This window comes from Clytia hemisphaerica, unplaced genomic scaffold (assembly GCF_902728285.1).
Source record: "Clytia hemisphaerica strain Z4C2 unplaced genomic scaffold, Clytia hemisphaerica genome assembly, whole genome shotgun sequence".
Taxonomy (NCBI): domain Eukaryota; kingdom Metazoa; phylum Cnidaria; class Hydrozoa; order Leptothecata; family Clytiidae; genus Clytia; species Clytia hemisphaerica.
In genome coordinates this window covers 52271-77640 of record NW_027104334.1, presented here as the reverse complement: position 1 = coordinate 77640, position 25370 = coordinate 52271, and the positions used below count along the sequence as shown (strand labels likewise).

The 25370-nt window shown below is 37.3% G+C and overlaps 3 protein-coding genes across 3 annotated transcripts; 1 reads left to right on the top strand and 2 right to left on the bottom strand.

Annotated features, from left to right (window-relative positions):
- Positions 1-25370, top strand: LOC136817775 (dentin sialophosphoprotein-like). The gene is made up of 8 exons (XM_067074094.1): positions 1-825; positions 1196-1338; positions 1597-1732; positions 2264-2329; positions 2833-2919; positions 20447-20489; positions 20968-21036; positions 21355-25370. Exons 1-8 carry the CDS (start codon positions 1-3, stop codon positions 25272-25274), a joined length of 5289 nt encoding a protein of 1762 aa, XP_066930195.1. The 3' UTR covers positions 25275-25370.
- LOC136817766 (cuticle collagen 14-like) lies at positions 4676-6972 on the bottom strand. Its single transcript, XM_067074083.1, has 4 exons — positions 6780-6972; positions 5970-6169; positions 5539-5621; positions 4676-5104 (listed from the first exon to the last, which is right to left on the bottom strand). Exons 1-3 carry the CDS (start codon positions 6909-6911, stop codon positions 5561-5563), a joined length of 393 nt encoding a protein of 130 aa, XP_066930184.1. The 5' UTR covers positions 6912-6972; the 3' UTR covers positions 4676-5104; positions 5539-5560.
- Positions 15223-17313, bottom strand: LOC136817765 (collagen alpha-1(XXIII) chain-like). Its single transcript, XM_067074082.1, has 3 exons — positions 17105-17313; positions 16016-16846; positions 15223-15641 (listed from the first exon to the last, which is right to left on the bottom strand). The coding sequence occupies exons 1-3, from the start codon at positions 17249-17251 to the stop codon at positions 15288-15290; spliced, it is 1332 nt and encodes a 443-aa protein (XP_066930183.1). The 5' UTR covers positions 17252-17313; the 3' UTR covers positions 15223-15287.

Sequence of the window (25370 nt, the reverse complement as noted above, 5' to 3'; positions counted from 1 at the left end):
ATGGAAGATTCAGCTTCAAACGATTTCGGTGATTTTGATGCATTTGATAGTACAGGCACATCTGCAGCTAAACAAGATTCCAAAACAAAAGACAATAACGATGTAGATTCCACATCCGATGATTTCGGTGATTTTGGAGCATTTGATAGCGAAACCAAACCTTCAGATTCACCTGAATGCAAATCAAATCCAGAGTTAAAAGACAATAAAAATACAGATTCTGCATCTAATGATTTTGGTGACTTTGGAGCATTTGACAATAATACAAATAGTGCAACTGAATTAAAATTCGAATCTGAATTCAAAAACAATGAAAATGCAGGTTTTGATGACTTTGGCTCATTTGATAGTAATACAACGAATGCTATTGAAACCAAAACTTCAGATTCGGAAAAAGGCAATACAAATGCAGAATCTTCATCAAGCAATTTTGGTGACTTCGGAGCATTTGATAGCAATACAAATAATGCAACTGAATTAAAATCCGAATCTGAATTTAAAAACAATGAAAATTCAGGTTTTGATGACTTTGGCGCATTTGATAGTAATACTACAAATAATGCTATTGAAACCAAAACTTCAGATTCTGAAAAAGGCAATACAAATGCAGAATCGTCATCAAGCGAATTTGGTGACTTCGGAGCATTTGACAGCAATACTTGTGCCACAAAAGAAACAAAATTTGGGGATTTCGGGACTGCGGAACAAGAGATGGAAAGTGTAAATGGATTTGCTGATTTCGGTGGTTTTGCTGAATCAAAACCTACCAACGACTTTGGTAATTTTGGAAACTTTGAAGATCAGTCAGGGAAAAGCACCAAAAAGGTAAAGACAATTATTTTTTTTCACCCTTCGAAATTTTATTTAGACTATGTATGGTTTCAATCTTTCAATTGAAGAAGTAGTTGAATCCAAGTTGATTAATCAAAATGATTCAAATTGTTCATTACTTTTTTAACATTTCCATAGTTCAAACTAATTTGATGTCTCGTTGTAATACACGTATTTAAAAGAGTAGTGTACTCTGGCCGAGTTTGACCGCCATTCTTGTATTTCAAACTATTATAGGCTAGCGTTTCCCTGTGAAGATAATATACTTTCTATGAATTCAAAATAAGATTACCCTTTTCAGTTCCAACTAGTCAACAGTATGTTTTATTAACATAGTTTATTGCTTTTTCCATTATATTTCTAGACAACCTCCGTCGCAGTTCAGCTGTGTCAAAAGACTTTAGAACATACTTTGAAAGTATCAGATTCTGAACAAAACGATGACGACAACACCAGAAAACGAATTTATGATCTACTGGAACATGTCAAAAACACCTTCGTCCCAGAGTAAGTCCGTTTAATTTGATTTGATTACTTTCAATTATTCTATCATAGCAGGGGGGTCCGTAGCATTATTGATGGGACGCAACTGAATGGTATTAGTTCGGAGGTAGATAAGATTTAAAGATTTTTTTGAGAGAAAGCCCCCACAAATTAGGCCTGGCTTTGGCTATAAAAACTTTTACCGGGCTCAATTGTTCAAATTTTGGACAAAGTTGGCTACTGTAATTTTTTCAACTTTTTCATACGTTTTGTTTTTTACAGCACTGAAGTATCATTTTGGGAAGAAATGCAAATCGTGAAAAAGGACGAAGACTATTGGTCCATTCATTATTTCTCATCACACTTTTTCAAACATCAAATCAACGCACTTGAACTGGATTACAAAGAAATTAAGCCGGTATACGTAATGAAATATCTTTCAGTTTATTTGCGACTGCTGCTAAATGTCTTTCTAACGTCCGGTCAGCAGAGATGTCACCCTTCTTAAAATCAATGAAATGATGGCATTCCTGATATTCATGACGAAATGTTTTGTGTAGTTTAAATTTGCCACTACTGACTAAAACCGGGGTATTCCCGTAGAAAACATTACGTTATGAATATCATGAATCACTGTGCCCTTTTTATTGTTGAAAACACAAAGTGCCCTTAAGGTCCTTACTGTTTTTAACTACCAGTAGAATCTATCCTATGTTTTTAAGAATATGACCTGGCATTAATATTATATGGATAGTAATCAAATGAAAGGTTATTGACCGGAATCGAATCATTCCAAAGAACACACTCACTATCAGGAGATCATTTCTTAGATTTCCCATCAATGTTTGAAAAATAGTATTTGCGCATCAGGTATTGACAGGATTGGTATCAAAAAGTTTAAATCCTTGTAATAATTCAATCATTATATTAGCATTTTGTTTTTCTATAGAAATCATCAATCGGAAAACATTTGAGTACCCCTTCACTTTCACCGGCAACTTCTATCGGAAGTTTTGTAAGATTTAAATTATTCTTCATTTTCATCATTTGTTGAATGGATAAGATATTATAAACTGTATCCAAAGTATCACTTTACTTAGAATGTATCCTTGCACGAGAGTTTTTTACCTTTTTGTAGACCTTTACCTGTCTTCTAACTTTGGCTCTCCGAGGCCTCATTTAAAAGTAAAAGATTAAAGCTTTGCTTATACACACAATGTAGCACAAGGACATGAAAACGTGAAATGCGTACCCATGTTTATAGATAGAGTATATTTTACGTGGATAGCCCAGTAATCTAGGACTTTTAGACAGCCTTTCAATTGTTTTCACGTGGTCCACGGCCATCCGGCTCGGCTATCTATGAACTGAATGGAACATTGGAAGGAGCGGGGATTCGAACCACGAATCCCTGTTTTGAGACGCTGACGCCTTTGACCACTTGACCATCGCTCCTGTTTGAGTTTTCTAGAAACTTTTAGTAAGATGATCTCAATTATAAAAAATGTTTCAATTCAGGATATGGAATTGGGTATCTTACAACCACAACTGGTGAATCCAAAGAACACATTACTTGCACAAAGTCAAAACAAGAAAGTATCCTCGGTAAGAAAGCCTTTATCGTGTTTCATTATTAATTATATTCGTAGACTCGATTTGTCAACTTATCCATTGGGTCACCTCTTTATAAAAGGGCCATTTCGGGAACAAAGTCGACCATGATCATGCCTCTATGGGTACTCAAAATTGATTTAAGAGCTGCGGTGGTTTTTCTCTCTTTGATGGTAATCCAGGTAAATGGCAGAATCATCAAAATAGCTTGAGAAAGCTATAAAGCGTGGAATTAAGGGGAGGGGTTATTAATAGAGGGGCCCAAATGATGTTCAAAAGGACACTATGTTGGGCATTAAACGTCATCAGGGTCGGACATGGGTCGTGACGCGCTCCTGGGTTGCTAGGTATCTATCATAAAAACACAAAACGACTTATAACATAAACGAAATCAATACCCCCTGGTAGTGAACCTTTCAAATTTTGTGGTCTTTTTCTTCTCAATAATCACAAATGATTTTTCATAAAAAATTTTTGAAAATGTTTTGAAAAAGAAGAATTTCTTAGTCAGTGTATTTTACACTTTTGGCAAAAACGTGAAGTTTCTTTAAACAAGCTTTAAAATAAATACAAAATGCACCCTTTCTTAATATGATATCAGGGGAATCGGCAAAGGATTGAAGATTCCATTCCATTTTTCCCGAGCCTTCAAGAGAAACTAAACCAGTACTTATAACATCTTAAAGTTAGGAGCACGTTAGGATTAAACGATTCCATAATAAAAATGGATTATGGATTCCACGAGCAATAACTTTTGATCTAATGGGGCTTTAGAACTGAAATTTGGCAGGATGGAGCATTTATATATTTTCTATTCCTAAATAAAAAATCTTCCAGCTGGGAGCAGTTTGGAATCACCTATTCCTAATTTTTCTTTGAGTTCAAGCCTTTTTAAACTGAGGGTTGTAGTATGTTTATTTGATATTAAGTAGTTCAAATTAAACTATTTGGAAGGTTTGGGCTCTTAAGAACAAGAAAATAAGATTTTCCACTAGAATAGAGCATCTAAGGATTATCAAATCCTTCATTGAAAGTAACATACTTTGCCTTATCCGAAATGAGCGTCTTAGTCTGGAATGAAATATCCTACAAGGCTCTAAACTGATTTTTTTACGTTTATGCATGATATGTCGTTACGTTAATGACCTAAAATAATCAGATAGAGCCCCGAAGGATTATAATTCCATTTTGCGAAAGTTGGGGTTGGGGTGGGTTGGGGTAGGTTGACCACTTTAAAATGAAATTTTTAATTCCAAAACACTCGCGAAACCGCACCTTTTGGTATCTAAGAATGTTTTAAAGTTAAGTGGAAGTGACTTTTGATTAATTTTAGATTGTGATCAGTCCATTTTAACGATGAAATGCATCTTTTATAATTGTTCAAGTTCAGAGATGTTCTTCGGATGGAATTTTTGATCCAAAAGTGCTCTTCATCATTGTTTCATAAAATATAAGGATCATGTAACAAGTTCAGACCATCAGAATCAATTCAAGAGCCACCTATGCTCTCATAATTCCAAAATTCTTAAAATCTAATATTTTGGAATATTGGATCCTTCTTCGCTCCTGGGACCAAAAACAAAAGTTATAAGATCGTGCGTTACACCTTTTTGGAAGATTTCATCCTAAAATGCTCGTTCAAATTCATTTTATTAAAGAAAAACCGTTTTTTAGAAAATTTAATGTCACGTTTTTGCCAAAAGTGTAAAAAACACCGACCTTAGAATTCAGCCTTGAAGAATACAGTTCGTATATTGAAGAACTTTCTCGTACTTTCTTTTTAAACTTTTTTTTCGAGTAAAAATTCATCGGCTAAAATAATTTCATCATTATATTAAATTAAGCTTGTGGTTGGACTTCTTCGATTACCATTCGGGTTACCGAATTCCATCCAGTGTACCCTTTAAAATCTCCAAAACTTCTACAATTGCCAATGTTTAAACCGACTTTGACGGTACCAACATTGTTGATTTTACAAAGGCCCTTTGAGATTGAACGGAAAGTGTCCAATGTTGTGGGCTATGTGATGTACTTGATCGATGGGGATTGGGGTGCATTCTCGTCCGTTAAAGGTTATAAACCATCGTTTGCAGCAGTTTGTGCAGTCGTGGATCCAAACGTTTGTCGTAAGGCTGACCATCAATGAAGAACCACTGCGCTTTTTGATGAAATGACATTCCTAAAATATGACGTACAGAGGATTGTTAACTTACTTAAAAAGAAGTTTGATATTTATGATGTTCTGATTTTGTTTTGAGTTAAGGGATCTTTTTTGAGGTCCATGGAGTACTAGATAGTTTTGGGAAGATTTTACCCTATTCTTTTGTGTATAAGTTTTATTTTGTAGAATATTCATTATGTGTTCGATTAAACCAGTATCAGTTTGCGTGCGATGCAAAGCTGAAGCTATTATGCATGAAAAACCATTTGTATAGGATAGATCTTTTTATAAATTACGTCACGAGCAATGCTTACCTCGTTTTCAAAATATTGCTATGGTAATTGATTCTCAGAGTAGTTCATAAGAAGTTTACTCTATTTAAAAAAGTAACACTTGAAGACTCAAGGGATTTGTTTAAGTAGATAATTCTATAACTTTGTAATTGCACGAACCCTGATCAATGCTTTTATGTTGTCATTGTTGACGTCTTTCCAGGCGCACTCTTTCACATTCCGCTGAAGCCCGTCTCGTCCGTCTGAAATGAAATATAGAGGTATGTGATCAAATGAAAATAGACATTTGCATTCCATACACACTCATTGTAGAATAGTCATTATCTGTTCAATTAAAACAGTACCGAGTTTATGTATGTGTATTTGGTATTTACTGCGGTGGAGACGGTAAGGTTCTAGTTTTACTAGAAACTGACCAACTGAGGACGAAGGTAAATCAACACTACCGTCCCCGATTTTGCGGTTCAAAACTGCGGTTTATTCCAAATCGCTTCCGTCACCCTACCTACTTGAGCACGGTGCAACGTTAAGGATGTCATGCATCCAAATTTACTATTATCTATTTAGATTAAAATAAAAATGAATTTAACCTTTTCCCTGGGCACCTTGATCTCCCTTCATTCCATCTTTCCCAGGTTGTGCCTTGGACACCAATGGGGCCTTGTGGCCCCGGAGCACCAGGACAACCATCTCTTCCGTCGTGTCCAGGATGACCAGGGTGGCCCGGATGACCGTCTCGACCATCACGACCCGGCTGACAAACACTAGGACACGATTGTTTTAATATGCTCTAAGAAAAAGTCGAATGGAATCATAAAATAGCGATCATGTTTGGGGTGAATAGAAAAATGACCTAAATTCAAAAATGATTCGTGCATTGCGGGTAACTCACCAAAAAAAATAATTTTATACAGTGGAGTCTCTTTAACACGAGCCTTTATAACTCCATACAGTTGACAATGTCTTATATATAAACCTTGCTTATATTTCGAAATTTTATTAAATCGAACAAATTTGTCTTCCCCGTGCGTGCTCGAGTTGTAGAGACTCCACTGTATTGTAGAAAAAATAAGCGACGTCAACGCAAAGGAGCACGATCACCTATATAGAGAAGCATGCGCAAAAAGCCTATAAAAACTTTGCGCTATCAATTCTTGCAGCATCAAACCATTCACTTGCAGCATGAAAGTGTCCTGCAAATTTAGCTTTTGTTTTTTCAATGGTTGTCAAAATCTACTGCCCACCTACCTCTTGCACCACCTTTTTTGATTTTATACTGATGGACGTTGGTACAATCTTTGGTGAGCAAAAAAAATCACAAACAAGTGAACCAAAGGGGCTGGGTTCGAGTTTGTGGTGGCATTCAGTTCCGGATCATAATGATATTATACCATACTTACATGTGATTGCTTCGAAGAACTGTTTTTCGAACCATCTTGGAAGGTTTCTGCATCTTCTGAAAACTCTTCTGCAGAAATTATAGTTATTTCAAGTGCGATCAAAAGTAGAACGATTATTCCCTTTCCTTTCATCTCTTGTAAAAATTTCTTCTAAAATTTTTCTAAAGTCAAAAATGGTTACTCAATGTAAAAAGTCAAAGTGGCAGCAACTCTCTTTATTCGGTCCTCTTCATTTGTGATTCTTCTTCATTTTTTGTAAAAAGCCTGGGTAATACTGGGTATTAACTGATACGGGTATAGTTTACAAATACTTCACTAAAGTTTGCCCAGGGTAACAAGCTGGTTAAAATAGTACTTCAAGTGTTTAGATTAGATTTTTTTGCGTTACACAATAATCATTTATTGTGGGGAAAACAGAAAGCCATATGTAGATTTTTTTCCGGGGGGTGAAATCTTTCTCGATTAAATTTACTTTACTGTTAAACGTTATACAGTGGTGTCTTTATAACTCGAATGTATCCTTAAGTCGAACAAATTTTCTGGTCCCACAACAATATCTTATAAACCAATCTCTATTAATCGAAATTCCCTCAATTCGAACAAATTTGAGTTCCCCGTGCGTGCTCGAGTTACGGAGATTCCACTGTAGTATCATGACATAACTATCACCTAGCTTCTCAATGCCTGGCCAAAATTATTTATCTATTGTCAAAATAGAAAACTTTAAATAAAAGCAAATCTTCATCTGTTTTCAGGAGGTAAACTCTTTTCCAAAAACTTCGGGCTGGAGATGACTTATGCCAAAAAAATAATTGGGAATATAAAAAAAATCGACGTCACTACAAAATGATAATAGTTTTAACACATTCATGAAAAAGGCAATTATTGCCTTAACGGGAAATATTTCCCGAACGGGAAGGTGAAAATAACCCAAAAAGGAAACTATTTCCAGATTGAAAATTTCATCACTTTTCTGTTTCCCGTTTTGGTCAAGAACTTTTCATCATCCCCGAACGGAAAATAGGATTTTTGTAAACAAAGCAGATTTTTGTTTCCCGGTCGAGAAAAAGTTTCCAAATAGGGAAATTTTTAATTGGTAATGGGGAAAATAGAATTAAGAAGCGATTACCCGGTGAATTTCTTAACTGTCTGGTAAATATTATTTATTTTACCTCCTTTACAAGAGGAACAAGTTTTAAACTTTCCACATGCATTTCCGGAGTGCTCAGAGGCCTCTTTTCCGATCGGGAAACTGTGAATTTCCCGATTTGGAAAGTCTAGCCATTTCGGGAAGTTTTCCACCTTCCCGTTCGGGAAAGCCATGTACTCTTAGGTTCCAAATAAACGGGATGGGGGGGTTGGAAAATTTTCTAGATTTTGATAAACGGGGGGGACCTAATTGCCGGGGGGGTTGGAAATTATAATTCTGAAACCCAAAAAAAAGGTAAAAATAGGCTAAAATCAGGCTATTTAGAGCAAAATAAGGGGCCTCCTCTTTGACAGCTGAAAATATTCTTAGAGATTAATAAACGGGGGGTCCTAATAAGGTCCGGGGAGGGGGGTTTTGGAAAATTTTCGAAAAATTAACAAGCGGGGGGGGGGCCGTTTATTTGGAACCTAAGAGTAGTAGTCCCGACTGACAACGGGTTGGTAAGGGCTAAGTCTGAAAAAGCCCAATAAATTTTTCAATGATAAGGGGAAAAAAATGTATGACTTCTATAAATTCCACTAAATATGGCTTGTTGTTATACTGGCGTGATCAGTTAGTTGCGGTGACCTCATCAATCTTAAATGGGGTACTGTAAGTTATATTTGTAAATTGGTTGTTACTCACCATTCACAATAGTTGGACATCAACCAACAGGATCACTTCTTTATTTAATTATTCGACTAGAAGAACAATGTTAACAGATTCCGACCGGACGAATCTTGTATTGATCGACATCTTTGTGATCCAGTGTTGTACATCGTGTTGTAACATAACGTAACGAAACATAAGTGTGTGTGTCTTGAATCTGAGACCAAATCAATCTCAGAAGTGTTTCTGCATCAATAACATAATGTCAACAGAAGTTTAATGTTCAATACCAACAATATTTACACTATGTACATTTGGCGGGTCTTCTTATTGACTTGGAAGGCCAGCTTCACCAGCCAAAACCTTCATCAATAAGAAGCAGATGCTGTAGATTTGTTAAGCAATCTGCCAGTTGTTTTGAGGCAGGAACCCATTCAATCGTAATGAGTTTGCCTTGAATCTTTCTCGTAAACAGCAACGGTCCATCATAAGACCTTTATCTTCAACAACTGTAGATATGTGTGGGCAGTGTCTCTCAATGATTTACTGTCTGTTATACAAACAGTCGGAAATGTTGATTGTTCTGAATCATAAATCTCACAGAGTAGTGCTTTAATTAATGCTGCGTGTTCTACTGCTTCCTGTAGCGCAAGAGTCGGCAGCAAGTGGACTTTTCACAACACGTTTTACTTTCTTTGAAGTCCAGACAATTGGCGCAGAGTTTCCATTTTCACCTTTAATCAGGATAATGAAACCTCCTTGAGACTTAAATCCTGGAAGATTGGCGTGTGATGCGTCACTATAAGCATACAACGTTGACTTTTTAACATCACCAATATTAGGTAAGTGGATCTGAGCAGTTGAATTTTGAAGCTTGCGAAGATACTTGTTCGCTAACCGTATGTCAGCTGTTGTACCATCTTTAACACGATTACTTAAATCACACGACGCAAAAGCTAAATCAGGGCGTGTTTTTTTTTGACACCCATTGTATCTGTCCAATTAAAGCTTTCAGTTGTAACTTTTCATCTTGAGTAAGATTACGTTTTGATGTATCTTTCAATTCAATAGGTTGAAGTGTCTTAATGTAGTCATTTTGATGCATTGCTACAAACTCTCCTGTCTGGTTGATGTCCAATCCTAGGTACTGGAAAGTTGAAAACGATTCTTTGCTTAAATCAAATGATTTCTGTACATGTGATACAATTTTCTCATGGAACAGGCGTGTTCCAGCATAGAAGAAATCGTCGACGTGACAACATAAAACACCTTTAAGCTTTCCTTTGTTTCTCCAAAAGAATAACGCTTGGTCATATTTGCTTCTTGTGGCACCAGCTTTAACTAGTTCCTCAGCAGCTTTAAGATACCACGAGCGAGGGGCATCATTTAAACCGTAAACAGTACGTTTCAATTTCCAAAGTTTTGAGGTATTCGCCTCTCTTGGCGGTTGAATGAATACTTCGCGATTAATTGGACACCCTTGCAGAAAAACAGCTTTAATGTCCATAGAGTGTATTTTCCACGAATTGCTCACGGCAATTGTTGATACGAGACGAAGGTTTTCCTTACAGATAGTTGGGGAATCAGTACGAACTTCAGTATTGATTTCCTCAAAACCACGAGCGACTAACCTTGCTTTCACAGTGTTGGTGTCCTTGTCAGATTTCTCGGTAATAACCCATCTGGTCGATACTGTCTCTTGACCTTCATTGTCAACCTCTTCATAGACATTGTACTCGGTCCATTTCTCTAGTTCTTTTTGTTTAGCTGCTAATACTTGAGGGTTGTTACTGGAACTGTAAAGGACTTCTTCTTCAACTGGCTGCCATTGAATATTTTCAAAATCAACGCACTTAATAACACCCGACACTAAATTTTTAACATTAAACCAATGTTTATTCTTGCCATTAGCTTTTCCAGCACGATTAACAGCGATAAACTTTTCTTCCTTATTGGTATCTGGGTCAATGAACAAAATTTGTTGTCCAATACGAGGAAGCTGAATTTTTGAGAGTTACTTTTATTTCTACGATCAGTCTTTTTCTTATCTCCCACCGGATGCGTCGTTTCAACTGTTTGGATCTCTGGTATCTTTTTGTCAGGTTTAGTAAGCTTAGGTTCTGCGATCGGGTTTTCAACTGGAATCATAACTGTTTCATTACTAACAATATCGATGTCTAATAGCTCTGGAATGGGTACTTGTGGTTGTTCATCTTCATCTGGTACGATAAGTATCTCCTTTGGTAATGATCCCGACTTTTCCTTATTTGCTTTCGTCAAATGGCATGGACTTACTCGTAGAACACTTCCTCCGTGACGCACAACAACAACTTTTCCGTCAATTCCGATAATGGTACCTGGACCATGCCAGTCCTTGTCTGAATTTCGTTTGTAATAGACTGTATCTCCATTGTTAAACTCTTTGCTCGTTGTTGTTCGTGTTTGACGTGATAACGCTGTTTTGATTCTTTTACTGGATTCAGCTTGGATAAATGCCCTTCTAGCAGAGTGAAGAGCATTCAAATGTTCAGCAACAAATTCACTTGACGTTTTCGTTCGAAGGGCTGGTAACTGAGATGTTAACGTGGACGGAAGATTTGGGTTACGGCCGAAGACTAGTTGATTAGGACTGTATCCCAAGTTGTTGGACAAAGCATTTTTCGCACTTACAGCCCAAACAAGTGCATTCTGTATGGAGCACTGAGTATCAGCAACAATTTTGTGGATCATGTTTCCTAGAGTGGCATTATATCTCTCGACTACCCCATTTGACCATGGTGATTCAGCAGCTGTTGAAGCTATCGATACATCTAAAAGTTCTGCTACGTCACGAAGCAGTTCATTGTTAAACTCTCCTCCATTGTCAGCAAAGATTGATTGTGGTGAACCGAAAATAGCAACCAGTGTTTCAGATTTCGTCAACTATCACCTCCTTGTGTTTAGATTTGATGACGGACGCCGCAGAGTAGCGAGTAAACAAATCGATCATATGAAAAATAATGTACTTTTTATCGTTAATTGTGATGAACTTTAAATCCATTGCAAGGCAACCATTAAATTCTTTGGAAAGCGATAACGATACGACAGGTCTGGCTCTGGCTTTTCGGTAACGGGTACAAACATCACATTCCTCTGTAACTTGATCGATAAGTCCCAATAACTCGTCATCTTTGATTTCTGCATCTTTTACGATAGTTTTAAGTTTTGTGGAATCAACAGGATGTCCAAACTGTTTATGCAGCTTAACAGCAATAGACTTTTTCTCCTCTTTCGACTTTGTGTTTAAATCATTTATTGTAAGATATAACTCAATTGGTGCTTCAGGTGCGATATTACGATTGACAAGAATCTGCTTTAGCGAAATAGGAATACAATAATGTCCGCTTGAAGTGTGTTGAAGTTTTATCTCTGTACCGAAAAGAGTTATCGTGTCTTTAACAAAATCAAGTTGTCCACCGGCTTCCTTTATACTATGCTTGGAAAGTAAGAGAGGTACCTCACAGTCGACTACATCTGTAAGGATATGCCCTGGTTTTCCACCGATGTTAATAGGAATGTTTACTTTCTTAATGATTGATAAACTTGACTAGGACCGAATTGATACGACTTCTTACTTTTTGTTTCTGTTACGTCTTCGCGATTTGGTAACGAATCGAGATAGCAATTTAACCAATTCTTTCCGCATACATTTGAAGGGCACCCTGGATCAATAACTGCACAACTTAATGTTTCTGATACCATCTGCTCAAAAAAACGTAACTCGACTCCACTTTCTTGCGTAAATAATTGAATTTTCAAATGTTGTAATGATAAGTCCTTTTTATCTGCATCCGGACAGTCACGGTAGTAATGATAGATTGAACCACAAATTTTACAACGAGTACCAGTGGATACCCCTTAAAACCACATACCCCTTAAAACCCACAATGTTGCATTTTTGGCTTTCATAACTACCAGATTTAATCTTATGTGGTATGTTTCACTTTTTTACAACCTCTTATAAATGTTCTTTCATAAAATACCAAATTTTAAGGATTTTAAAGATGCTAAAGTATCTTAAAATTCGAAGTTATTCAAAATCTTATCAAAAATCCCTTCAAAAAATCAGGTTTTTTGGACCTAGAAATTACACAATTGAATTTAAGGTCATAAAACCTATACTTTTTAGATACCTATACTTATGGTAGGTATGAAAAAATCATTTTCATCTTCGTGAATAGACCCCAACGAAAATGACAGGCCCTTAAAATTCTACTTTAAAGCACTTTTATGGTGATGATCAATAAAATCTGAAAATCGACTTTCTCAAAACCTGGTCATGTTGCATACCAAAATGTCACAAATTTGATGGAGATTTAGAAAAACATTAGAAACCATAGGTCAAAATGAAGCGAATGAAGGTTTTGGCCTTTCGTAGCCGTTTTTGACGAAAAAAAACCACACACAATTGCATTATGGGCATGAATCCTGAAAAATGAAAATATTGTTGTGGGAATGAATTTCTAGCAAGTCTTTGAACCATTGAATCACGAAGCAACACCAAATTTGTATCCATCAGCTTGAGTATCCCGTTAGCAATGGTCGGACTTTGTGGTTTTTAGCCTTATTTTTGTAGGTTTTAAGGGGTATTTTGATTTTAACACATATTTTTGAGATCATTTAGGTACTAATGGTATATTCATAACATTAGTAACTTTACAGTGAATCACTGTTCAAAATTTGAGGTCAAAAGAACTTTTTTGTAAAAAGTTATTCGAGAAAAACCATTTTGTAGGTTTTAAGGGGTAAATAGCTAAAACTGCACTTTTTCACTTCCTCATGAAAAACTGAAAACTGTTTTCTACAAAACATCACTGCTAGGGAAGACAATCATAGACAACGTACTTTCAACACAAAAAGTTTCAGCCTTACACTCCAACTAAACAATGAGATAGAGGGTACCACTTTTTATTGTGGGTTTTAAGGGGTATCCACTGGTAGGGTTACCATTTTCATCTGGACAGTTTCTATAACGAGTTGATGACTGTGCTTGAGGAGCGCGACTGTCCTCTTGACGGGATCCTCGATAGTTAGCTCCTCCACGTCCACGATATCGATTAACTCGAAAATTTCGTCCTCGATTAGCAGAATAATTGTTACGAGAATAATATGCTTGTTCATTTTCAACTAAAATATCTGATGTATCTTCAGTCGTTTTATCATCAGTCGTACACGAATCGTAAATAGCTTTAATCTGCCGTTTCATATCATCATACTTCAGTTCTGCAATAGTGGCTCTGGCTAAATCACGTTTACTTTTTGGTAAATTAGCATTTTTCAACGATTGATAAGCTAGTACTGGCGATGGTAACTCAATCTTATAAGTTTTCAGTTTATGATTGAGTTGTTCAAACTGATTGATATATTCTGCGATATTCATACTCGTATCTCTTTGAAACGTTTCGAATTGTTCGTATGCAGTAAACATTGCCTGATCTTTTGACACTGCATAGAGTCTCTCCAATTTGGTTATAAGCACATCTAAACCCTCTTCGACATTTAGCTGTTCTTTCGTTAATGTTGCACATGCTTGGCGAACCTTTGGGGATAAACTGAGATACAACACAGGTCCCTGTTTTGTTTTAGCTAAATCAGTTACTAGCTGCCACATTTCGATTTCATGTAACCAATGTTCAAAGTCTCCATCTTCGGAGAACGGGGGCAATCCATACTTTTGCCCTATCGAAACAACACCTGCCATTTTCAACAATTAACCACTTTAGTTTATACTTTTATAACAACCAAAGTTCATAAACTTTATCACACTTTAGTAACCAACCAATAATATCTTTACTGCAAAACCACCGAATGCTGCTACCATGTAAATTGGTTGTTACTCACCATTCACAATAGTTGGACATCAACCAACAGGATCACTTCTTTATTTAATTATTCGACTAGAAGAACAATGTTAACAATATTAGATTTACCCCCCTGGAAAAGGTTTCTTTCACTAACCAGCTGGCACAAAACGTTGTTTCAACGTTCATCCAACGTTATATGGACGTCGTGTGCCAGCTGGGTACTGTATTTTCTGAAAATCTCTTTTTGCTTTGAATATTTCTTGAATCAAAATAAACTCAAATGTTGGTTTCATTTTAAAGGCTAATTGGTCTTTTTTAGAGTTCACAATGATTATGGTCGATCAAAAAAAACAACTTTGGAGAGCTCTTCTAAGCCCCAAATCCTTTTCGGGCAGCTTAATGGACATTTTGGTCTCCTCAAAGCTGTCCCTGTCCAAAGTGTCCCCTTTGAAATATAATAAGGTTGTCAAAAAACAATTTCAAAATGTCTTTCATTGCTTGGATTGTATTATAAGTCTCCTAAAAAGCTGTCATTCATAAAAAAATCCAAAGTTATGACAGGTTATGACTAACTAATGTCTTCTGGCTAATTCTTGTGCATGAAGCAATGATTTTAGTGCCACCGTGAAATCCAATACTCTAAGGTCCCGAATAAACGTCTCCCCGGCCGGGTATTAATTTTTGAAAAATTTTCAACCATGAAAAGCTGAATTGCTCTAAATAGGTTGGTTTTAGTCTATGATTACCTTGTTATGAGGGGTTTTAAGAGGTATTATTTACGATACTTCGTTAATTAGGTCCTCCCTGTTTATTATAATTTGAAAAAAGTTCTGACCCCGCTACTATTCGGGACATTAGAGTATGAGCTTAATCTTGTACATGGATTTCTTCGATGATGATTCGGGTTGAGCTGTCAAATCCAATATGAGCAAATTTGACATTTGTGGATGCTTTATAACCACAGTACCCAACATGCAAACCAACTTTGATTGAACCAGATTTATCGATTTTACCAAGACCTTGAAATTGAACTGAATAGTTATTTCGATGGTATGCTACGTCCCTATAGTGGTGTACTTCAATTGGAACAGGGGAATTTTCTTGGCCATCAAAAGTTATGTACAGTCTTCTACAACAATACATACAAGTTGTAAGCATGATTGTGGTTGAAGCAGTAATCATCAGTGACGTGGATTTGTGTTTTTTCACAAATTGACATTCCTGTAAAAGAATTTGATAAAGAAAGTTACAGCCCTTTTGTGTCCCCGCTGCAAATTATATTGAGACAGACTTTAATTAATAATGTATTTATATCCCTCGAAAGAAATAGCGAGAACTAAATTTCCGAAAGCAAAAAGAGACATCCGTACATACAAACAACCACCCTTAATTTTATAGATGAAGCTCTCGCCACTGTGAAATTCCGGACAAAACCATATTCTAATGGAAGGGACATAAACCTGTACAACTCATCTTTCGATTAAAGCGTTTCTTCGTTCGCATTATGTTATATATTTTCTGTCGTTTTCACCCCTCCCCCTTTCCCAACTTAACACTTTTCTGTATGTTTTTTCTATATAAGACTGAATACTAACCACAAATAAGCCTTCAAACATGTTTTTCATGATGCTATTATGGGTCCAGGCACATTCTTTTAAATTCCTCTGGAAGAACCCATCCTTTCCAGGTGGACCTTGAAGTCCTTTTGTTCCTTCTTTTCCAGGTGGTCCCTGAAGTCCGTTCGTCCCGTCCTTTCCAGGCGATCCTCGAGGTCCGCTTGTCCCGTCCTTGCCAGCTGGTCCTTGAGGTCCGTTCGTCCCGTCTATTCCAGTCGGTCCTTGAGGTCCGTTTGTCCCGTCCTTGCCAGCTGGTCCTTGAGTTCCGTTCGTCCCGTCCTTTCCAGGCGGTCCTTGAGGTCCGTTTGTCCCGTCCTTTCCAGGCGGTCCTTGAGGTCCGTTTGTCCCATCCCTGCCAGGCGGTCCTTGAGGTCCATGAGGTCCGTTTGTCCCGTCCTTGCCAGCTGGTCCTTGAGTTCCATTCGTCCCGTCCTTTCCAGGAGGTCCTTGAGGTCCGTTCGTCCCGTCCTTTCCAGGGGGTCCCTGAGATCCGTTTGTCCCGTCGTTTCCAGGCGGTCCTTGAGGTCCGTTTGTCCCGTCCTTGCCAGGAGGTCCTTGAGGTCCGTTTGTCCCGTCGTTTCCAGGCGGTCCCTGAATTCCTTTCGTCCCGTCTTTGCCAGCTGGTCCTTGAGTTCCGTTCGTTCCCTCGTTTCCAGATGGTCCTCGAACACCAATCGGACCCTGTGGCCCAGGAGCGCCGGGTTGACCATCTCTTCCGTTGTGGCCAGGATGACCAGGATGGCCGGGAGGACTATCTCGACCATCGCGCCCCGGTTGACAAACAATAGAACACGAATGCTTTAATGTATTCTAAAAATTATTTAAGAAATTTATTTTTTCTTGATCTATAAACCCATGCAATTACTATGGTAAAAAAGTCCGGGTATTTGACCGGTATGTTTTCGTTGGAAAAATCTCGATAGCCCAAATCGTTTTAAAGGTTTTTTTCCCAATCATTTAGTTAACTTAAAAAGAAATCAATAACGATAAAAAAATCTGGAAAATAATTCAAATTTTTGCTGGTCTTTTTTCTATTCTACCGGGCCGTTTAAAAATTCATATACTTACAATCCATTGCCTTGTAGAATTTGCTTTTGAACTGTATTGTCTCAATATCTGGGCATTATTGTTATAGCTCTTGTCTTTAATAATTTTCCCAGCGTTAATTAAAGTCAACCCGAATGTTATTATGAGTCTCACAAAAGCTTGATTCATCTTACTAGCTTTTTTAACCAAAGATTTTGTTACCTCTTTGACGAAACAAAAAAATGATCATACATTTTTTCATAGGCCATCCATTTCTTATGTATTTCACTCTGAGAGTCTGGGTCTGAGTCAAAGTATTACTGTTTGTGGGTATTTTGACTAAAACCATTCATCTCAGTGGATTTTTCTTCCGTGTGAGAATTGATAAAAATTCAAATAGATTTGAACAGAGGGCAAGCTAACTAAACTTTAAGTGTATAACTTTATAAGTGTTCACATTTGAAATTGTAGTTTTAGATTTGTAGATTCTTCAAGAGGTGGCCGTCCTTCAAGTAAACAAATATTTCTGTAGTCCTTTTTTACAAAATCTTTCTAGTCTACTGGGGAGAAGAAATAACGTACGCAAAACGACAAAACTTCTTGAATTCTTTTCTAAAAGTGAAATAAACCAGCTGCGCTGGAAGCTCCGGCTTAAGAGATTAAAAGATGTGAAAGATGAGCTTGTTGAGTTAGTTGTGTTAGAACGTTGCCCACAAACTGCTAATCAGAACAGATCAGGAAGCAAAGTAATAGTTCTATTGCAGAGCGAGTATGAGAAATAATCTTAACGAATAAATAAACCAGCTGGAAGTTTAGCTCTTCTAAGTGATTACACATATACTTTCTTGCCGAAAGAACCAACCCCACCCCCCGCCAACTCATCCTCGACTAAAAAGTTCAAAATTGGAGCTAAATGAGATAAACATTTAGAAGTCAGTCAATATTTCCAAGTTCATGATTTGATTGTCCAGATAAAATTTCGGGGAGAAAAATAGCCAAATTAGAGGCCACGGGCTTTTAGCTAAGCATTATTTTTTCTGTCGGGATAATACTTGGGGGAGAGTAGGATAAACCAAATAAAATGGTACAATAGTGTGCATGTAATAAATAGTGGTATATTTGGAAAAAACCTGTTTCGGGTTTGAAAAATCTTCAAAAGGAAGGGTCGCCCAAGCCAATGAAATTACGACAAAGTCCAAAGAATATCATTTTCAGTTATAACACTGTGAAAATTTCTCCGATCTTGTTCAAATTTACACAGGAATTGTGTTTTAGTATCCTTTACTGAATTCTCATAGTGATATGTTTGTGAAAAATCTGTGCCGGGTTTGAAAAATCAAAAGGAAGGGTCGCCAGCCGCAATGAAATTACCGTCAACTGCTCCAACTTGGGACTATCTTGCGCAACATGGGAGGGCCATTCCACCAACATTTCACCGAACCTCAAAAGTCATTAGATTTGAGTTTAATGAACCGCGTATTAAAAAATACACGATTTCTCTTTCGGTTTTACAGTAAGTGAAAATACAGACCAGATATCAACAAGCCCCATGTTGCGTACACTCGTCCCAAGTTGGAGCAGTTGACGGTACGATACAAAGTTCAAAAACGATCATTTTCAGCCATTAATACTGTGAAAATTTCTCCTATCTTGTTTAAATTTACACAGGAATTGTGTTTTAGTATGCTTTACTGAATTCTCATAGTGATATGTTTGTGAAAAATCTGTGCCGGGTTTGAAAAATCAAAAGGAACGGTCGCCAGCCGTGATGAAATTACGACAAAGTCCAAAAACGATCATTTTCAGCCATAATACTGTGAAAATTTTTCCAATCTTGTTCAAATTTACACAGGAATTGTGTTTTAGTATCCTTTATTGAATTCTCATAGCGATATGTTTGTAAAATATCTGTGTCAGGTTTGAAAAATATCTGTGTCAGGTTTGAAAAATCAAAAGGAACGGTCGCCCAGTCAAAAAATGATGAATACAAATTGAAAACAGGATCATTTTCAGCCATACACATAACACCACAAAAACTGCTCAGATCGTTTTTAAATTTGCACTGTAATGTTGTAATTTTAGTATTCTCTTTCGAATTCCAATGGATGTGTGTTTGAAAGTTTTATTCCATTGTCAAGTTACAGAGTCTTATGGTTTTGTGCGTCCATAAAACTAGAGAAGTTAGCCATATGTAAGATTTTAAGCACTCGAGCAGCTTACGATTCATGGCCAAAATTTCTCCAAAGTCTTTCCACATTGTTATAGACCAGTATGCATCAAACTTCTCATAAATTATGTCCAAAACATCATGAATAATGATGAAAATGATATCTTTCACTGAGATTTGCAGCAAGCCCACTTTCGGCAGCCATCTTGATACTTTCGCAATATTATCGAAATCCAGATAATCCGTTTTTGTTAAATCGGAATAGATCATCGGATTAGATAAACAAAAAAAAATGTCTTGACCTTGAACGTCGTTGTTGTCGGAAGAGAGAATTAAAGGCTCCTAGGCCGGAGCAATAAAATGAAACAGACTTGATTTTTTATTTTTTTATTTAAGTTGTATCCTATCCAATAAATCTTGTACACCAAAATGTGGGACTTTAATTTTTGCGAATCATAAATGTTATAAAAATTGGCTTAGATGTGATTTTAGCTAAAACGCAGTATTTTGGTTAATTTAATCCTCGCAAAAATTCTCTCATTGTAGCAAGCTCTTCGCGGTCTGCGTATTTGATATCAAATTTTATTTGAAAAAGCTAACTTTCAAAAGAAAATTTTAATAATATATGACAATTAAAAGCTTATTCACTTATGATCTGCCATTATTTGGTCAGTGGATTTTATGAATCAAGATTATAATAGATATCTCCAAATTGGTTACTTTCTAGTCCAAACCTCGATACTCGCCATGCTGATTGTTTTTAAACGGGACCAGTATGAATTGAATCATATCAAAACAATTGAACTAATCAAGTCCCAATCAACATTGCTTTTTCCACCCCGTGAACGCCGGTGGGCGTGCTTCTTGAAAGATCTTGCTGACTGTTGGTCTGTTTTTTGATAGAGGAAATTCTGTGCTCCACCAGAACCAGCTTTCTGGTGCTAAATAGTCGAAAACTGGGGTGTAAAAGTGTAAAAGTGTTTTATACAGAAAACGAACGAAAGATACCTTTGTACTGATAAGGAGGGATAAGATACCTCCATTGTCCTCCACAAAGCCGACAAGAGACTTGCGAGAAAATATAACGGAATGGTGCCTAACTGTAACAAGCTCTACTTTGCGTGTCTTTTTAGCGAAGAATAATTTATTACAGACTGCAATCAACATGGTGGAGTAGCCATAATCTTAATGCTTTTCTTTTGTTTTTCTATTTGTAGGCATTAATTGAACGTCTACCCTCATTATCAAGTCTCCATAAAGGTAATAAATTTTGGTATTTGTCTCTCTTACCACCATAACTTCGACAAAATTCTAAAATTTAGATCCCTCAAAGTTTGATGGGAGGGGGGAGGGGTGAAACCATGTTTGCTCCTCGAAATGATATTGAAACCTTATTGGTTAAAAAGTACATCACATGACTTTCCGTAGTTATCTAATACCTAGGAATTGAAAGAAAGCCTTTATGGACGTTAAAAGAATTTTCAAAATTTTAGACTGAATGATGAGGCCCTCAGCGGACCTTCAATTCTCGCAATCACGCAACTTTTTTCCAAATTCACGCAACTTCAAAGTTTTACAATTCAAGCAGTCACACAGTTTTTTATTTTTATTTTCACGCATTCATGAAAGTGGAAAAAGCCCATTCTCGCATTCACGCAAACTGGTTAGGGGAGGGGGGGCTACAATGATGGGATATAAAAAAACCCAAGTCTTTTATTTTGATAAAATTTATTTGTAGAATCAGGATCAGAACCGACATCAGAGACAACTTCATTGGATTTAGATTTCTTCCTCGGAGGTCCTAAAGGTAAATATTCATCATTTTATGTTAAAGGTTTTGTTTTTAAATAAGAGTGATATCGTTTGCTTACTCATCAATTTTAATTTACAAGCTTTTCGATATTGAATTGACACGGATGTGGAGCAAGATTGGTCAGAAAGATTAAAGGAAAAACTTTTTTGTTTATTCAGCACGATATAACAATAGGTAGATGCCCTGATATGAAATGTGTCTGATATGAAACGGGAGCTCTTATGTAAAAATAATACCTTTAACATCACTAAACCTTTAACATCACTAAATAATTGAAATATAAATATATTTTTGTCTTTCCATTCTTTACAGACGAAACAACGGAGGCTCAACAACCAGCCTCAACAAAGCCACCACCATCATCATCTGCAATCTTCGACTTGGAGAATATGGATGTTTCATCTGCACCAGAAAACACTGAAAACTCCAAAAGTCTTCAAATGGATAACGAATTCTCCATGTTTGAATCTTCTTCTCCACCACCTCCTCAACAATCGAATGATGAAGAAGTCTTCCAAACTGATTCTCAAATCTCGATGGATGTCTCCAAAAACTCATTGGAAACTGTCAATCAACCAAAGTCAATTTCGCCGGAGTCTGCATTATCCTCCTCGGAAATACCGTTCCCTGGCAACGCATCTGTTGAAAGCAAGACTTCGTTATTTATAGATGCATCGAAAGCATTGATTACACCACAAAGCTTTGGTATAGATTTTCTGGCTAGAGAACCTCCACCTATCAATTCGTTCAATGATGACTCCAAGATTGCAAACGAAATTTCAAATGCTCAAAACAGCGATGGCTTTGGTGATTTTGCAGCATCTGGTATCAGTAATCTAAAAAGTGATTCAATAAACTTGGATAATCAATTCTCAACGTTTTCTACTTTCCAAGATGCACAGTCCGGTCCACCAGTGGATGATAAATATTCCGTTTTTGCTGACGTCAGCACGGAAACGGGAAAATCATCCGTTTTTGAGAAATCGGAAGAAGAATTGAAATCGGATTTACAGAATGCACTAACCACTCAATCAAAAAAGCCTGAATTGTTGGAAAACACAGGCGAGTCAACTAAGCCAACAGGCGGTGACGATTTTTCAGGATTTTCGTCCTTCGCGCAACCCGAACAACAGACGAGTGGAACATCAATCGTTAAAGATTTCGGAGAATTCTCTGATTGCGAGAAAAGTAATAACTCTTCCAATACAAACAAACAATCTTCGGGAAAGACATCTGATTTTGAAGGTTTTTCATCATTCACAGAACCTCCTAATAAATCAACCAACCAAGATGCATTCGCCAATTTCGGCAGTTTTGAATCCATCCCATCAGGTAGTCTAAGTAAAACTGAATTTTCAACAGATTTTGAGTCAAATGAATTCGATGACTTCTCAGATAACAAAACTACCGGTACAGACTTTGATGATTTTAAATCAACACAAGAGAATCAATCTGCAAATTCAGCAAAGACCTCAGATACGAAAATTGAATCTAAACCATCTGACAATTCAATCGATTCGAATTTTGGTGATTTCTCAGTAATCCAATCAGATTCAAATAAACAGACTGATTTCACCAGCTTTGAAACATGTGCACCATCAACTGAGTCCTTTGGAGATTTCTCAACTGGATTCGCTGAATTTTCCACATCATCAAACGACCCAAAGAAATCGCCAAGTTTTTCTGTAGATCCATCCGACAAATCATCTTTCTCTGCATTCTCAACCGTTTCAAAGACGCTGTCCAATCCAGAAAATGCATTCGCCAATTTCAGCAGCCCTCTTAACGGAACAACCACAACTGCAAGTGTTTCGTCTGACCCAGGCAACACTTCTTTTGGTGATTTCTCCACATTTGACAACACTAGCTCACAAACAATCGACCAAAACCAACAAATATCAATGTTACAGTCTCAGTCATCCATTGACGCTGCCACTACTAGTGATAAATATGATATCTTTATAAACATCTCTGATCAACCATCAACAAACCAACCCATTGGCATCCAATCTTCTTTATCCGACAACAACGATTTTGGAGCATTCTCAGATCCTGCTCCATCGTCAATTTCATCCAATTTCAACCACCAATCCGCATCATCTATTTCAATATCTAACAAGGACTTTGGAGAATTCTCAGATGCTTCACTTTTAACTACATCGAGCTTCAAGCAACCTTCAATGGAATCATCTGTCCCAGATTCGACAATTCAAATAACCTCAATTCCTTCCAACATGGGTTTAGACCACTCATCAAGCTTCGCTCAATTTTCATCAACCCCACAATCATCTAACAACGATTTCGGAGCATTTTCAGATACACAATCCCAAAGTTTCGGTCAATTTTCGTCAACAACCACTAATATGAACGTACCATCATCTAATTATGGACAAACTCCATCTTCAAACATTAACGATTTTGGAGCTTTTGAAGACAACATTACATCATCTCAACCATCTCAACCATCATCCGACTTTGCACATTTTTCAACTTCATCCAATAACCCGAAACCCACAACAGATACATCTTCAAACGATTTCGGAGCCTTCTCTGATTCTACCCAACCAGCTAAAACTTCAGCAGACTTTGGACGGTTTCCAATTTCACCCAGCACATACAATGTAAAAGAAAATGCTTTTGGAGCCTTCTCTGATTCGATCACCCCACCTCCACCATCAGATTTCGCACAATTTTCATCTCCAGCCTCGAGCTCAAACGACTTTGACGATTTCAGTAGTAGTACAACAACACAACCCCCATCTTCAGATTTCGGAAAATTTCCCTCTGTTACCACGGCTACCACTAGCACCTTAACAACCAGTACGATCCCTACAACATCTTCAAATACAAGCAATTATTTCGGTGCAATTTCAAACACTTTACAACCATTAGCACCAACACTTTCAAATGACAGTGATAAATATACAGCATTCTCTAACCTGAATCAATCAACTTCTTCCTCGACTCCAGAGCTTCATCAAACGACTGACGACAAATATTCAGTTTTCTCCAACGTCAATGTGACTGGTTTTAGTGATTTCTCATCGAATCAAACGAATGAAAATATTCAACAAGCACCAACAAACAATTTTGGTAATATCAATTCCAACCCGATACCAAGCTCAACAACATCCAACGACTTTGGTGATTTCAGCTCAGCCTCGTTCACAAACACGACTACAACAGATTCCACTCAGATTGCATTCCCAACAAACAATGGCTTCATCACAAATGCTTCATTCTCAACAGCTCAACAATCTTCAAATAATGACCAATTTGGATCATTCAATACACCATTGCCACAATCGTCTTCAAATCTCCAAATGTCCCAACAATCTTTCAGTTCAGCCCCAGTATCATCTCAACAAACACCAAACCAAGACTTTGGCGCATTCAATAATTTACCAATGCCAACATCAGTACAATCTTCATCTAACGAAGATTTCGGAACATTTAACAGCGCACCAAACAATCCTGGATTCGCAGAATTCAGCAGCGCACCTCGAGTAACCAATACTTCAATACAGTCTCAACCGATCCAAAACTCAAACGACTTTGGTGCCTTCAATCATTCAGCCCAACTGCCCTCAAATCAGTCAGACTTCTCAGGGTTCACCTCTTTTGCTTCAAAGCAACCACCCAACAACCAAATAGTACCGCCCAACAATTTTTCGATGTCGCAACAATCCCAATCGTCACATTCAACAAGCCAGTCAGATTTTGGTGACTTTTCAACGGCACCGTCAAACAGCTTTGGTTCCTTCCAACACCAACAAAATTTCAATAACCCTCAACAGCAAGCCTACAATACTCAACAAATACCACAACAAACAACCCGATGGAATCAACAAAATCAATTTGGTGCTCAATCGCAGCAAATGTACCAAACAAACTCCAATCCTAAGTTCGGCCAAAGATTTCCACAATCTAACCAACAAAACCCATCCAATCCTCGTTTCCAAGCTCCAAACAACCCGCAACAGTTTTATGGCGGTTATCAACAACGACAAATGAACCCTGGGAATCACCAACAGCACGGACAAGTTCGTCAGGGGAATCCTCAGTCACGTGGTCCTGGAACATACAACCGGCAACCGAAGGCTGACGATCCGTTTGCTTCGCTCAGCTTAGTAGATAATGCAAAGCAACTATCTTTATCTGTGAACAATTTAAACAGAAAAACAAAACGGTCTTTGAACTCTATGTCAACTACAAAATCTGGGAAAAGTTGATAGCAACTTGTTGGCTCTTTGGCGTTCTGTTTCTTTCAATATTGGTGGTGTAATTGTTTTCATTGAATTATTTTATTAGTACACGTTTTTTTTTTA

Excerpts from the sequence above, each read along its gene's own strand:
- LOC136817775 (XM_067074094.1), top strand. The coding sequence starts at position 1 with ATGGAAGATTCAGCTTCAAACGATTTCGGTGATTTTGATGCATTTGAT. Across the intron at positions 2,330-2,832 it reads CAACTTCTATCGGAAGTTTT|GATATGGAATTGGGTATCTT; the intron begins GTAAGATTTAAA and ends GTTTCAATTCAG. Across the intron at positions 2,920-20,446 it reads AAAACAAGAAAGTATCCTCG|GCATTAATTGAACGTCTACC; the intron begins GTAAGAAAGCCT and ends TTCTATTTGTAG.
- LOC136817766 (XM_067074083.1), bottom strand. The coding sequence starts at position 6,911 with ATGAAAGGAAAGGGAATAATCGTTCTACTTTTGATCGCACTTGAAATA. Across the intron at positions 6,170-6,779 it reads GTTCTTCGAAGCAATCACAT|AGCATATTAAAACAATCGTG; the intron begins GTAAGTATGGTA and ends ACTTTTTCTTAG. Across the intron at positions 5,622-5,969 it reads TCAAGGTGCCCAGGGAAAAG|ACGGACGAGACGGGCTTCAG; the intron begins GTTAAATTCATT and ends ATTTCATTTCAG.
- LOC136817765 (XM_067074082.1), bottom strand. The coding sequence starts at position 17,251 with ATGAATCAAGCTTTTGTGAGACTCATAATAACATTCGGGTTGACTTTA. Across the intron at positions 16,847-17,104 it reads ATTCTACAAGGCAATGGATT|AATACATTAAAGCATTCGTG; the intron begins GTAAGTATATGA and ends AATAATTTTTAG. Across the intron at positions 15,642-16,015 it reads TGTTTGAAGGCTTATTTGTG|GAATGTCAATTTGTGAAAAA; the intron begins GTTAGTATTCAG and ends ATTCTTTTACAG.